Genomic DNA, 13390 nt, shown 5'->3' with positions numbered 1-13390 from the left:
AGCATCCCCACGCCCAGGAGCCACCCGGTCACCATCATGGGGCGGGGGGGGGGGGGGAAGCTGGGGCGGGGGGTGGGGAGATGGGGGGGAGAAGCACGTGCAGCCCCGCTTCTGTGACTCAGACCAAGGGAGACGCCCTGAGAAAAGTCTGTGGCCTCGATCACAAAGCTGACAGCTTTCAAGGTACAAGCTGGGTGGAAATGCCTTCCTAGTGTCCAGGGGCACCTCCGGACCACAGGGTGCAGGTCCTGGGGAGGCTGGAGTCCATGCTGCCCTAGGCCCTGAAGCTTAGGCGGGTGGCAGGAGTGGGCACAGAGCAGTGGCCATGTAGCCGGTAGGGGCCCCACCCTTGCCACAATCATGGGCCATGGTGGCTGCTGATCTGGGAGCCCCAGGGCTGGATTGGTCACTCTTGGAAACCTGCACAGAACTAAACTGGCAGGGCCGAGCCACGCGGACACCCCTCCACACGTGCTGGCCAGAGAGGAAGCATCCCGGCATCCCGGCGACAGGCGCTGAGCAGAGCCTGGCCCGGGACATGTGGGGGCAGCAGCCTCAGAGCCAAGCCCCATAAATGGGGTCTTGGGTCTGGTGCCCCTTCGGGAGCCTTAGCCAGCCCCTCCCCAGGACACGCCTAGGCCTGCTCCTCCCCGCCCCCCAACCCCCTGGCCGCAGGGCCCTCTCACCCAGCTCCGCAGAGCCAAGGGAGCCTCTGAGGAGCAACTCCTGCCCCTGGTGCCCGACTAAGCCAGAGTTGACTTCACCTGTGCTTCTCTCTTAATCACCTTAACTTTGAACACACTGGTTAAGCCCTTGCCCTGAGCCCTGACCTCCCTCCTCTCCCCCCACAACCCAGAACACAAATCCAATTACGTTTGGAGCGGAGGAATCATTTCTACTAGCCCCCCCGCCACCCCCACTCGTGAATGGCATGCCCACAAAAAGAGGCCTATGTAATGGATGGTCAGTGCATTTTATTTAATCAGCACAGTACAAAAATAAATAAAAATAAGGGAAGGGGAATTAAATTACAGCCAAACTGAGCTTCATGACCTTGTCAGATTATAAACCACACATACTTACAAACACACTACACACACACATACAGGATGAGACAAATATAAATTAATGTTAACAATACCCACGGTTTGGTCAAAGAGGAACTACAGAACAAATTGCACTAAGAACATACACCGCACGCATAATTAGCAGTTTCAAATATACAGCTATGAATAATTCCGAGTGGGAAAAAAATGGCACATTTTCTTTTCATTGCAAGTTTAACAACTTTGGAACAAAACTAGATTCTAATAATGTATGGAAAGAATATATCAACCCTTCAGGTTTACAAGAAAAAGAGGAAAACCAAATCCTGAACTATTATTCCTGTGACTTGTTCTGTCGACGGGTGTAATGCTCACAGCCATCTGTTCTAAGATTATTTTTCTTAAGACACAAAATGCTCCTGGTTCGCATGCACAATATCACTGTAAAAGCAACAATTAAAGAATAAAGGGTTTTGTTTTTTTTTTCCGTAGGTTAGTTTTTTTTTTCCTTTTTTTTTTTTTAATCGTTGTTCTAAAAGTAGTCTTCATAGCAGCATGTCAAATGGGTTCACTGCCTGCACGCTCAAGTACATGGGTTCCTTCACACAATCCTGACCGGCGCAAGGGCAGGGAGGAGAAACGTGGCAGGCTTCACACTGGGGGGTGGGGGGTGGGGGGGGGTGGGGGGGTGGCGCGGACCACAGACTTATTTCCTTAAGTCCCCGACCACTCCTGAAATTTGCACCTCCTCCAAGAAATAAAAAAATAAATACGGAGAAAGAGAAGGAAACGCACAAAACCGGAATCCTGGGGATGCAACTTAACTGCACAGTTTCAGGCCAAGTTCAGCCGCCCAACGAGTGGACTACGGACACGCGCCCCCTCCTCTTGAGCCTCGGCACCCGAACCTCCCTTTTCCAAGCCGCCAGAGCCTGCCGCCCCCGAGGGCCTCCTACCTCAGGTCGCACGTGGCGGCGGGATCTGAACAGACAGGCCGTGCGACGGCTCCGCCCGGGCAGCGGCCAGTCTGCGCCAGCAGTGCGGGCAGCCGCAGGTTCCTTCCAGCTCCACGGCAGGTTATCTGGCAGGCCCCGGGAGGGCTCCGTGGGCCTTGAGGCGCAGCCGAGCAAACGCCCTCCCAGCACGGGGCAGGCCCTCCTCCTCTGGTCTGGGAACCGAACGCTCCTCTTAAACCGGGGCCTCAGTTTCACAGCTTTCTCTTGTTAAGCGTCAATTTCAGTAGTGTTCGTGCCGAAACCAGCAGCCACCTGGAACCTAATCCTGTGTCAAAGGACCCTCTGCCTTCCCCTGGCCCCCCCCATGCCAGCGCTCCCGGGGGGGGGGGGGGGGGGGACTGGGACTGGAAGAGAGAAGTCTCCAGAGCGGCTTCACGTTGCTCTTTGTTCCCCAAAGCCGGAGTGCCGGGCCATGGAGGAAGACTGGCTCCCTTCTCCCGCTCCTCTCCCAAGTCCCAAGCCACCAAATCTGGGAGAATCAGAAAGGAAACTGATTAAGCACACATTGCGTGTTCTCACAGCCGCTAGGGTGAGGCGGAAACCCCAAGCAGCAGCTGCAAATGATCAGGCGCAGAATCAGCAGGCTTCGGAAGCAAGCAGGAGCGTTACTCCCGTCTTGGAATTGTCTCCAAGATCCAGTGGTCTCCTCGGGCCTTGCAGGGCAAGGCTTCGTCTTCAGAAGAAACTGAACTGTTTGGAAACAGCTTTAAATGAACAGGGGTGGGGAAGGGGGTGGGGGTTGCAATCACTACCACATCACCCTGATCCCTGACATCACCCCCTCACCCCAGCTCTGTGGACCAAAATGTCACATGCACCGGCAAGAGGCCTTAGCCCTTAGGTGGGCACTGGCTGGTCTCGGGCACGATTCCCCCACCCGCCCGGAAGGCAGGCTGTTGGTAATGGGCACCTGCAGCTGCCCTGGCCTCCGCCACAGGGTGAGTAAGCTGCATTAGTCAAATGAAAAATTCCCCCAGGAAAGGAACTGTCCCTAGCTCCACCCCACTCCTTTAGCTAGGACCCCAAATCAAAGAACTTCATGAGTCAAACCAGCTCATTGACCAACACCACCAACATGGCTGGGAGCAGGGGACGAGGGGTGGCCAGGGGGCAAGTTCTGTGTCTTCACTAAAGGAAAGCCCTTCTCCCTAAAAAAGAAAAAAGAGCAAACCAGGGTCGTGTGCGGCCAAACGACAGGACGCAATCTTTGTACCAGGCCGGCTTCTCCATGATTGAAGAGTGGTCCCCGGGTGGCGGGCATCCGGCCTTCACAACCCCACTCGTGGCTCGGTCAGGGCGGCGAGCTCCACAAGCCTCTGGGAGAATGGACGACCCAAAACAGGAGCCAGAAAAGGACCTCCAAGCGGAAATGCCAACTGCTCCCTGGGCCAACTGGCCAGAGGCCCCCCCCCCCCCACCTCCGGCTCCCATGCCAGACGCAGCGGGCAGCCTCACCTGCCCTGGTCCAGCAAGGGCACAGGTGGCAGAGGCAGGTCAGTCCTTTGAATTCCCCAAAGTTGAGAGGTCGGTGGCCTGGGTGGCTCTGGATACATCTTCTGGGTTTTGCACAAGGTTCGGGAGTTCAAAAGCGCCCAGAGTCCTCAGCAGGGCTGAGGAAAACCCCAAGGAGAGAAGGTGGGAAGGGACAGGCCCTCGGTGGCTTTGCTAGACACATACTGTACACAAAATCTGATTTGCTTAATAATAAATTTTTAAAAATGAATTGAATCCTTGAGCCAGGATGCGGGCTACAGGGCTCACCGATCGAGCCCGAGGAGGAGCCGCTTCTTGTCCTCCTGACCGCTCTCATTCTTCAGGTCGGAGAACACCTGTGTGAAGTAGTGTGGGTCGGCGTTGATCTGCAGCATCTTGGAGCTCATGAGGTTGATGACGGAGAGGCAGCGGTCCCAAAAGGCCTCCTTGCAGCTCTCCACCAGGAAGGGCTTGAGCGGGTAGGAGATCTCGTTGCCCATGTAGGAGTAGGAGAGGTACAGGCAGGTCAGCAGGATGGCCTGGAGCTCGTGGTCCGAGCCCACCTCGGAGGAGATGACGTCCCTGCAGAGCATGTAGAGGAAGACCACGTTGGCCGGCGTGATGAAGCCCTGGTCCTGCCAGCCCTGCAGAAGCAGCGAGCGGTCCACGCTGCGCAGCCAGAGCACAGGGTCCGTGGGGGACAGGTGCTTCAGGCGGTAGCACCGGCGGCAGAGAAACTCGCCCAGGCAACGCAGCAGCTCGCTGGTGGACGCCTGGACGATGACACGTTTGGGCGTCCCTGCGGAGGTGAGAGCAGGATGCGGGGCCTTCTTGACCGAGGAGGAGACCCCGGTCTGGGAGCCCGAGAGCTGGCTGGCAGGGGGTGCGGGCGGCTGGGCCGGTGGGGGCTGGGCGAACGTGGACAGGTTGGCGCACGACAGCGACTTCTTCAGGTTCTCATTGTTGAGGTGCGTGATGTTGTTCTGGTAGCTGCTGTTCGGCTGCACCTTCTTGGAGTTCTTCTTCTTGGCCGACACGGCCACGATCCTCTTCCAAGGCAGCACGGAGATGATGGAGTGCCGCTTCAGGTTCTTGTCCTTGGCGTTCTTGCTGTTCTGCACGGCCGTGTAGTGGCCCACCGTGGCCGCGCCATCCTCAAACAGCGTGGCCTTCCGGTAGCTGGGGGACAGGGACAGCACCGTGCCCATGGTGCCGCTGCGCGCCGGGCGGGGGCCCGCGCCCCTGTGCGCCCAGCCTGCCGGCCGGAGGGAGAAGACAGCTCAGCGAGCCCGCGGCGGCCCCGGGCAGGAGGCGGGGGCGCTCCCGGGGGCGCGTGCTGCCCCTTCGGATCTGCGTGGAAAACAAGATGGTTCTCAGCACCAGGCGGGGCTCGGCGCCGCGCTCCTCCACCCCGGCCCAGGCGGCCCCCGCGGACTTGGCCCCGGCCCCGCGCCCCTGCGCCCCCGCGCCGCAGCCCGGCCGCCTCCACTGCAGCACCCCCCGCCCGCCTGCCGCGGCCGCTGCGGTCCGGACGGCGGCGGGAGGGGCCCGTCCGCCGGCGGGAGGCGCCCGTCCGCCGGCGGGAGGCGCCCGGGGACCCCCGCCTCGACACCGCGCGCGGCCTCGACCCCGACCCCGGCCCCGGCTCCTCGGGGGCAGCGGGCGGCCGCGGGGCGCAGGCTTACCCGGCAGGCGGCGGCTCCTGCGCTCCGCGCCCTCCCTCCGCAATGCGCGCCGCGGCTCGGGCCCGCGGTCCCCCGCGCTCGGCGCGGCTCGGCGGGGCTCGCGCTCGGCGGCGGCGGCGGCGGCTCCGGAGCTTCTGTCCAAGGTTCTGCAGACGCCGCGGCCCCGCCCCCCGCCGGCCGCCTTCGCCGCCGCCGCCGCCGCGCTCCCGTTCCCGCCCCGGCGCGCTCCTCCGCGGCCTCCTTGTCGGGGGCGCGCGCGCGCGGCCCACGCGCCGGGCTGGCCTGCTCTGGCCGGGGAGCCCGGGGCCGCCGCGGTCCTCAGCGACAGCAGGGCGCGGTGCGGACAGGGACGCGGCCGCGATCCCGAGCGCCTCTACCCGCCGCGCCCCTTGGAGGACCCGGACTCGGGCGGTGGCGGCGGGTACTCGCGGCGCCAGCCCCGCCCCGCCCCTGGGGCCGCCCCTCCCGCACCGCTCGCCGCCCGCTCTGCGCCGCCGCGCCAGCAGCAGCCCGGCCGCGTGAGAGTCCCGGGCGCCCCGCGCAGCCGAGCTCCGGGCCGGGCCGGGGGTGGGAGGGGGAGCGCCGGGGGCGGGGCCGAGGGCCGAACCCGCCCGCCGCCCCGCCCAGACACGTGCTGCCTTTGTTCCAGCCGCGGCGCCCGCAGCCGCGGGCCGCGGGGGCGCTCTCGGCCGCGTCCCCGCCCGGACTGAGGTTGCCGCACGAGAAGCCATCCACAGAGGCTGGCCGGGACTCCGAGATCCCTTTTTCCATTAACATCCTCGCCACCCGGGAAAGATGCTGGGGCGCCGGGGGAGGAGAAGCCTTTGCTGAAGCCACTCGCATCCCGATGGGCTGTCCCATCGACTTTCGTGCCTCCCCCTCCGGGTCCTCTGTTCCCGCACTCCAGGTAAATGCCCTGGGCCTAGAGGTAAATAGAAATCCAGGCCAAAGAGACGTAGGCGTTCCGGGTTGGTCCGCAAATACCGCCTGGCTTTCCCACACCAATAGGGCTCTGAGAGCCCCTGGGTCGTCCGCTGCCCCAGAGACGGGCCAGTCCTTCACAGATGTGACCTCGACGTTTCCACTGGCCCTCTTACCAGTTCTAGTAAAGCTGAAGCAACCGTTTTTCCAACCAGCCTCTGATCCTCTGATTTAACTGGTTTTCATGCAAAACATGTATCATTTGAAGATCTGGCACCAGTAAAATTGTAAAATTCTGACTCGACTAAGAACAATTCCTCTCACAGACAAGAATGCAGATCCTTCACAAGAATCATTCGTTTTTCTTTTAGTTTTGTTCTGTAAATTGATTTAGAGTTGACCACAAACCAGAGAAACAGAAGCTCCAACCCGTACCTTAATCCAGATTATCACCTCTGGACCAAAAGATAAGGAAGTGGTAATCCAGATTAGACTACCCAATTCCCTGGCCACTTCACACGAGGCTGTCAACCTGTGCCAGCTCTGCCAGTTCTGCCTACTGCCCTACACAGAACAATGCTGCTATCGAGTCAGAAAGCGCTAGAATTTGTGTATGTACTACCCAGCGATTTCTCTGTCAATAGTGGCAATTGAAAGCTTTAGGGACTTTCGTGACCGTAGAATGGAAAATGCATTGTTCTGTACCCAGAGGGCTACTTCTGAAACCTCCACAGCAGCTGTCATCTTAACTTAGATGAAAGCAGGCCCTTAGCTCGCTGCGCCCCTCCCTCCAAATGTTCCTCGGTGTACAACCTCTGCCTGCTTTGAAAATGGGGTGATCCTCAACCCTCCTTCCCTATAGTAAGGAGCTTGAAGAGGTAATCTCCTCCAGGCCCCCTGGGCCAATTACTCTCTTTTCTCTCTCTAAGGCTAAGCCTTTCTCCCACCAGCCCCAGGTGGAGAGGCCCAGAGGCCCAGCCTTTGTCCATATTGCCTCTCAGGGTCGCCTTCAGATTCTGGTGTTGAGCAAAGGTTAAATGCTTTCCATTTCACAAAACGGGCCTAGATTTCGAAGCCTGTAATCCTCCCCTTAGAACTATCTGGACCCACCCTGTTCCCTGTACCTACAAATTTCAGTTCTAGCTATTCCAGTTCATGGCAGACAGCACCAAGGTCCACTTTACCCCATTTCAGTTTCCCAAACCTAAGAAGCATGCACTTGCCTGGGCCTTTTCCAATCTGACCACACTCTGGTATCTTCTCTTCTTGCCTTTGTTCAGCCAGCCTTCCCTAGCACTTTCAAAAAGAGCTCTTTGCATTACTACCTCAGTCTCCTCCCGTGTCAAAGGCAAAGCCATGTTTGTAGCACAGCATGAATGAAACGTGCACTGCCAGCCCGCTTGCTACTGTGACTGAGGAAAGAGGCTGACCGGAAGTCCTATCCACCCGGCCATGCCCAGTTTCAAGGCACCCACCGTCACCACCACCACCCCAAGCCCCCATCACAGCTCCAATTGCAAGGCAAGGAAGAAAGGTCAATATTCTGCCACAAATGGCAGAATCAAGGCCCCAGAACGCAGACCCGGCTGAACGAAGCAGAGCTGTTTTCTTCCCAGTCTTCTTCAGAGAAGAGCTCCAAACCCCATCAATCAGCCTATTTATCCTATAGCCTGCCTCTAGCTTCTAGAAGGGCCAGCCTCCTTGTTATCTATGCCATTAGCCTTATGCTATAGCTGGCATTCCTGTGTATCATCAGAGAATCCCGTCCTCTGCATGGCCCCATTCCCATACTACCCCAAGAAGGAGAGGCCAAGGCCCCAGCCAGCTACCTTCCAGAAAGGGCTCCAGATAAAGCAAGGCTAAGCCCTGGCTTCTGAGGAAGCCATGCTTTGTTCCTTCAGGGATCACAGAGCAGCATCTAGTGGCCCTTCTGGGCAGCACAGATTACATAACTAGCACTCAGCAGTGTTCCAGAGCCAAGCGCCTCAGCCTCTGCTCCCAACACCAGCGCTGTCTCATTAGCACACAAGAAAGCCTTGGCACTGATGCACGCTGGTGCCAGGAAGGGTCCCTAGATGAGGAAGCCTGGCCCAGGCCAGCCCATGGTCCACCGGACCCTCTCAGCTGTGTCCAGACCCAGCCTCCTGGAGGCCAGGGAGGGAAAGCAGTCCCAGAGGTCTAGAGCAGCACAGTCCAAAACAGTGTAACATGAGCCACAAAAGCAAGCCACATAGATAAAATTGAGTATTTTCTAGTAGCCACATTAAAAAAAAATAAGAAAAAAAAAGAAACAGGTGGGTTTTAATAATATATTTTATTTAACCCATGATGCTCAAAATATTTCAACATCTATATTAAAAAGTTGAGCTATTTTACATTTTTTGTTTCATACCAAGTCTTCGAAGTCTGGTTTGTGTTTACACTTGCAACGCATCACACTTCGAATTACCCACATCTCAAAGGCTCGACAGCCACATGAGGCTAGTGGCTACACAGTGGACAGCACGGGTCTAGAGGAGGTCATCAGACCCACAAAGGGAGCAGAGGAAAGGGCTGCTGCCGACTGAGCTCCTCGGGGCTGCCCTAGGCTTGGGAAACCCTCCCTCTTCTCCAGCTCTAGGGCTGACTGGATCCCTTTGGAAGATCTCTTAAAGTCCTTTAGTGAAGCAAAATCCTCCCACAAGTGAAACTACAAAGAGACTATACAAAACTAAAACAGAATGAGAGTGGTTTGGACTGAAGTAAACTGGCGGCCAGAGCGCACACCTCTCTCCTGTCAGCCTCAGAGCCCCTCAAACCACCACTCCCGGGGTCTGAGGGGCTGTGTGAAAAATCATACGGCTTTTCCAAAAGATTCCAACTAGAAGCACAACCACAACTGAATGTCAGGACTCCCCAGGCACTTGCGTGACTTCATATAACCCTCACACCACAATTACCTACCACGGAAGCGGCAGAGGATTACAACCCAAACCGTGTCCTCACTGGACCGTGTTGCCTTGGAAAAATGGAAGGATACCTGCACACCACTTCCCGCCTCCGACCTCACCGACAACTTTCTTACCCGAAGCCCTCCACTTCACCCTGGGTCCAAAGGTCTCCCATGAAGCAAATGAGATACCAGAGCTTTGGCCAGTCTAGAAGGCTACACAGAGCTGTGTGGACTTGATCAGAAGCCCTCCAGCACTCAAGAAAGGACACTTTTTGAAAAAAAAAATTGTTTTTATTGGAACTCATCTGAACATCAGATATACCTGGTGTTGGTTAGCAAGAACCGTTTGTACATTTGATATTGATGGTGCCAAAACCAAAACAGTGACTGGACATGACGGGGAGAGATGTTGAGAACAAAAAACCTGATTTTGGAGAGGAAAGTAAAAGCCAGTCAGATTCAGTGAGGATGCAAAACCTGGTACAACAAAATCCTTTTACAAAATATAAATTTATTACGAAAACCTGGAAGGATCATCTGAGAAAGGGAAAGAAAAAGGAGGCCAGCGGGAATGAGGCATGAGGGGAGGAGGAGAGGAGAAGACAAAGAGATGAGAGGAAGAAAATAGAGCTGAGCACGACGGAGGTACAGAAGCTTACCTGCCCAAACGGCATGAAAGCCTTGCTATGTGATCTCATCATAAAACAAAGCATGCGGAAATACAATGCTCTACCTCCCATCCGTTCGATTTCTAAGAGGTAAATAAAGAAGCTCCCTGGGAGGGGGACATGAGGTTGCTCGAAAACCCAACAACGAAGATTTAAAAAAAACAAAAACAAAAACAAAAACACCAAAAGCCCCACACCCCACAGTCGCATTTCCAATGTTCACTTGTTAAAAAAAGACTAAATCCATCTGACAGCAGGAGGAGGAGGGGGACAGGGAGAGAAGCTGATGGATTTCAGACAGCCTGACTCCCCTGGAGGAAAGGAGGGAGGGAGAGAGACATGTGACGGTCTCCTGGTTGAGAGGAAAAGAGAAGGGACAGAAAAGAGCAGAGAAGGGCAATTAAAACACTGACGTCTAATCTAGTTTACTGTGTTAAAAAGAGCCACATGCACAGCAGGCCCCCTGAGGGCCCACACTGCTCCTGCGTGGCCCTGGCGGACACTAGCTCCTGGCCGCGTCCCCACTCCTCCACAGGTCGGCGCGAGCTGTGCGGGTGCGGCTGCGGCGGGACCTCCGGCTGGTGTGCTGGAGCCACTGTCGGGGGGAGGACGGGAGACAGGCCACGTGGCAGGGGAAGAACACCGAAACGCCGCATTTCAAATAAAAAAGAAAATAGCAGTCTATACACAGTTGTTTGTTTTGGTTCAGTACAAACAGAATAAAAAGTCGTTGCTTTGATGGTCAGGCAAACACCCAATTCTGAAGAGGAGGAGAGCTGACGCCCAGCAGGTGGATGAGGAGCCCCAGTGGTTGGCGGAGCGCCTGGCTTTGCGGCCCTCTCCCAGGAGGCAGAGAGCACAGCTTTAGGTAGTGTAAGCCTTTTTCCTTTTATTTAGAATAACCTTTTTTTTTTCTTTTTCTTTTTTTTTTAAGCAATTTCCCCACTCCCAAGTCGGGCCAGTAAAGATTACATGAAAACTGGCACACCTATTGGCTGGAATACAGATGCACCAAATGAGGATTTAAAAACTTTCCGAGCGAAAAGTAGAACAAAAAGAAAAAAGAATCTCCTAGCATTTTCCCCAAAGGTTTCACTCTCCCGCCACACACACTCTCCAAAGGACCGCTACAGATCCAACTCTGCAAGAGAAGACAGAGCAGTGTCAATCGGGGAAGCTGCGAGGCCACCAGGAGGCTTTCAGTCTCGACAGGCAGAAGACAGCGCTGCCCGGGCCTGGGTCCCGGAGCCAGCACTCACCTATGTCAGTTTCTTGGCTTTGTTGTAGAGGGAATCCACTACTTTACTCATGTTCTGAATTGTTTCCAGAGCAGCTTCATAAGTTTTATCTACTGGGGGTTCATCGAAAATAATCAAGACACCCTCCCCCTGGTCCAAGATCCCTGCAGGAAACACAAGGGCAACCCAGGTAAAAGAACGGATTAGACACAAAAGCACTTGAGAAGCAGCCCACTCCCTAGCTGCCTCCCTTTCTCCAGAAAGGAGGAGAACCAGAAAGCATCTCCATGTTCCATGTGCACATGTCTATTACACATTCTCTTATGGGGATAAGAGGGGCAAGGATCCCAGGGAGCCACCAGGTGAAACAAATGGAACATCTCCTTTCAAGATAAACAAGAGCGTGATGCCTCATCCGCATCCCCACCACCAGCAGCCCCCTCGCCTATATGACTTACTCACCATGAAATTTCTTGTCAAGAATCATCTGTGATAATTTCCTTTCCACGTCGGCCTAAAATCAAAGCACATGATGAAAGGGACTGGTATCCACTAGTCGAAGATCACACGGGCATGAAAGTTTTGTATAAAAGGGCAAATGGATTGAAAACAAAACGGCAACAATGCAACTCGAGCTCTGAGCTCGTGGTCTCCTTACCACATGAAGAAGCTTGAGGACCTTCCAACCAGGCCTGTCCAGTGTAAATGCCAGCACCTCCATGTGCCCCTCTCCCCGTCCCCACCCCCAAGACAAGCTCAGGACTGCTTACCTTGGAGAGTTTGATGAGGCTAGATATGTGTTCAATCTAAAAGAAAAGGCAGAGAGACAGCGACACTGAGAGTCATGCTTCTGCCTCTAACATGGAGGTAGAGTGGGGGTGGGATTGCTCTGTCTCCTGAAACCTGGCCCAGCGTCTCTCTGGGACGGACTGTCTCTGGTCATGCTTAGGTCTCTCGTGCTCTGTTCGTCTGCCTGCCTCTCATTGCCAGACAACACACACTCCTACCCCACATGCCCCTACAGGAGTATCTACCACAGGCACGGTGACTACAGAAGCAAGGAGGGGACTGCTCTCAGATTACAAGCAGAGGCCATCTCCCCGGCCTCCACCCCACAGCACCTCCACAAGAAAAGCTCAAGCCTCTAGCCCTCCAGACACAGCCCTGGAAGCAAGTTCCTATTGTGGATAGGTGTGGGAAGGGAGGGAGCTAGAGAGAACGCTTAGCCAGAGAAAAACCAGGGTCCCCCGCAGGGTCCTTACCTGAACTCGGGAAAAAGGCTCAATGACCCGGATCAGATTCTGTTCCAGCAAGTTGTCATACAACTTGGCCAAGTGTGTACTGATGATTGGGTCATCCCGGAGCTCTGCCCGGTAATCTGTCAGGGCCTGCCAAGAGAGCCGGTCACAGAGATTGGCACACAGAAGCACCTGAAAGGCACACTACTCCTAGCTTCCTAAGTAGTCTGCTGGACTTTGTAAATCCATGGTTGACTGAAGTTATGGAGGATCTGAGATGAAAGACCAGTTATGACAGAAAGTAGAAGAAAAGAAACATCAAGAACTAAAAGACGGAGCCCATTCTCAGCACCATCTTTCTATAGGAAAGTCTCACGTTGACAGCTCAAACCACGTAAGCCCCAAGAACAGCTCAGCTTGAAAGCCAAATCAACTATACAAGCAGTTCTCAAGATGTATCCACAGAGTGAATAGGGTCTCCGTGAAAAAAAAGGAAAAAAGTTTTTTGAGGTAAATAACAGGAAATGCATTCCACAACTGGCTCGTGGAGTTTTACAAGAACATCAGCATACAGTTCTGCAGTTAACAGAAAGCAAAGCATCTAATTTTGTTTAGCCCTAGGGTTTCCCAGACCCTTTTCCCAAGGAACACCTACTAACAGGAGTGTCGCATCAAACATCCCAAACTTTTGGGGCGCTTGGGTGGCGCAGTCGGTTGAGCGTCCGACTTCAGCCAGGTCACGATCTCGCGGTCCGTGAGTTCGAGCCCCATGTCAGGCTCTGGGCTGATGGCTCAGAGCCTGGAGCCTGTTTCCGATTCTGTGTCTCCCTCTCTCTCTGCCCCTCCCCCGTTCATGCTCTGTCTCTCTCTGTCCCAAAAATAAATAAACGTTGAAAAAAAAAATTAAAAAAAAAAAAACATCCCAAACTTTAAAATAAAATGATCTATTTTGTTTATTCATGAATGTAATTTATCTACCCTGAGAAATGGTCTCAATATCCAGCCTCATGCCAGCTGTGCTATAAGGTGTTAAGCAAGCAAATCATGACAAGTAAGGAAGTGAATGAAACCAGCAAGAAAGCTCTGCAAAGATGATGAATCTTGGGGGACACCCACAGCCAAATGGTCTAGCCTCTGTCCACACTACATTTTTCTTCCTAGATCTAGGTTTGT

General features: G+C 54.9%; 2 protein-coding genes across 3 annotated transcripts in view; both read right to left on the bottom strand.

Moving 5' to 3' along the window:
• Window positions 1-954: 954 nt before the first annotated feature.
• CDK5R1 (cyclin dependent kinase 5 regulatory subunit 1) lies at window positions 955-5314 on the bottom strand. 2 transcript variants are annotated; one of them, XR_006962292.1, is made up of 3 exons: window positions 5221-5314; window positions 2003-4885; window positions 955-1487 (listed from the first exon to the last, which is right to left on the bottom strand). XR_006962292.1 is itself a non-coding variant. In XM_047080806.1 (2 exons), exon 2 carries the CDS (start codon window positions 4741-4743, stop codon window positions 3820-3822), a length of 924 nt encoding a protein of 307 aa, XP_046936762.1. In that variant the 5' UTR covers window positions 4744-4885; window positions 5221-5314; the 3' UTR covers window positions 955-3819. The 2 variants fall into 2 exon arrangements, 1 of the variants encoding a protein (XP_046936762.1); XM_047080806.1 differs by having other exon boundaries at window positions 955-4885.
• Window positions 5315-9342: 4028 nt separating this feature from the next.
• PSMD11 (proteasome 26S subunit, non-ATPase 11) overlaps window positions 9343-13390 on the bottom strand; it is a 30899-nt gene continuing 26851 nt past the window's right edge. The window contains exons 10-14 of the mRNA XM_047080804.1: window positions 12242-12367; window positions 11750-11785; window positions 11442-11493; window positions 11001-11143; window positions 9343-10882 (exon numbers count right to left, since the gene is read on the bottom strand). Of these exons, the coding sequence (XP_046936760.1) occupies window positions 11001-11143; window positions 11442-11493; window positions 11750-11785; window positions 12242-12367 (357 nt within the window). The 3' untranslated portion in view covers window positions 9343-10882. The remainder of the gene's footprint in view (window positions 10883-11000; window positions 11144-11441; window positions 11494-11749; window positions 11786-12241; window positions 12368-13390) is intronic.

Source organism: Lynx rufus, unplaced genomic scaffold, assembly GCF_022079265.1.
Source record: "Lynx rufus isolate CCGP_SWC_20201006 ecotype Redwood Valley unplaced genomic scaffold, mLynRuf1.p SCAF_18, whole genome shotgun sequence".
Taxonomy (NCBI): domain Eukaryota; kingdom Metazoa; phylum Chordata; class Mammalia; order Carnivora; family Felidae; genus Lynx; species Lynx rufus.
This window is presented reverse-complemented; position numbering and strand designations above follow the sequence as displayed.

Excerpts from the sequence above, each read along its gene's own strand:
- CDK5R1 (XM_047080806.1), bottom strand. The coding sequence starts at position 4,743 with ATGGGCACGGTGCTGTCCCTGTCCCCCAGCTACCGGAAGGCCACGCTG.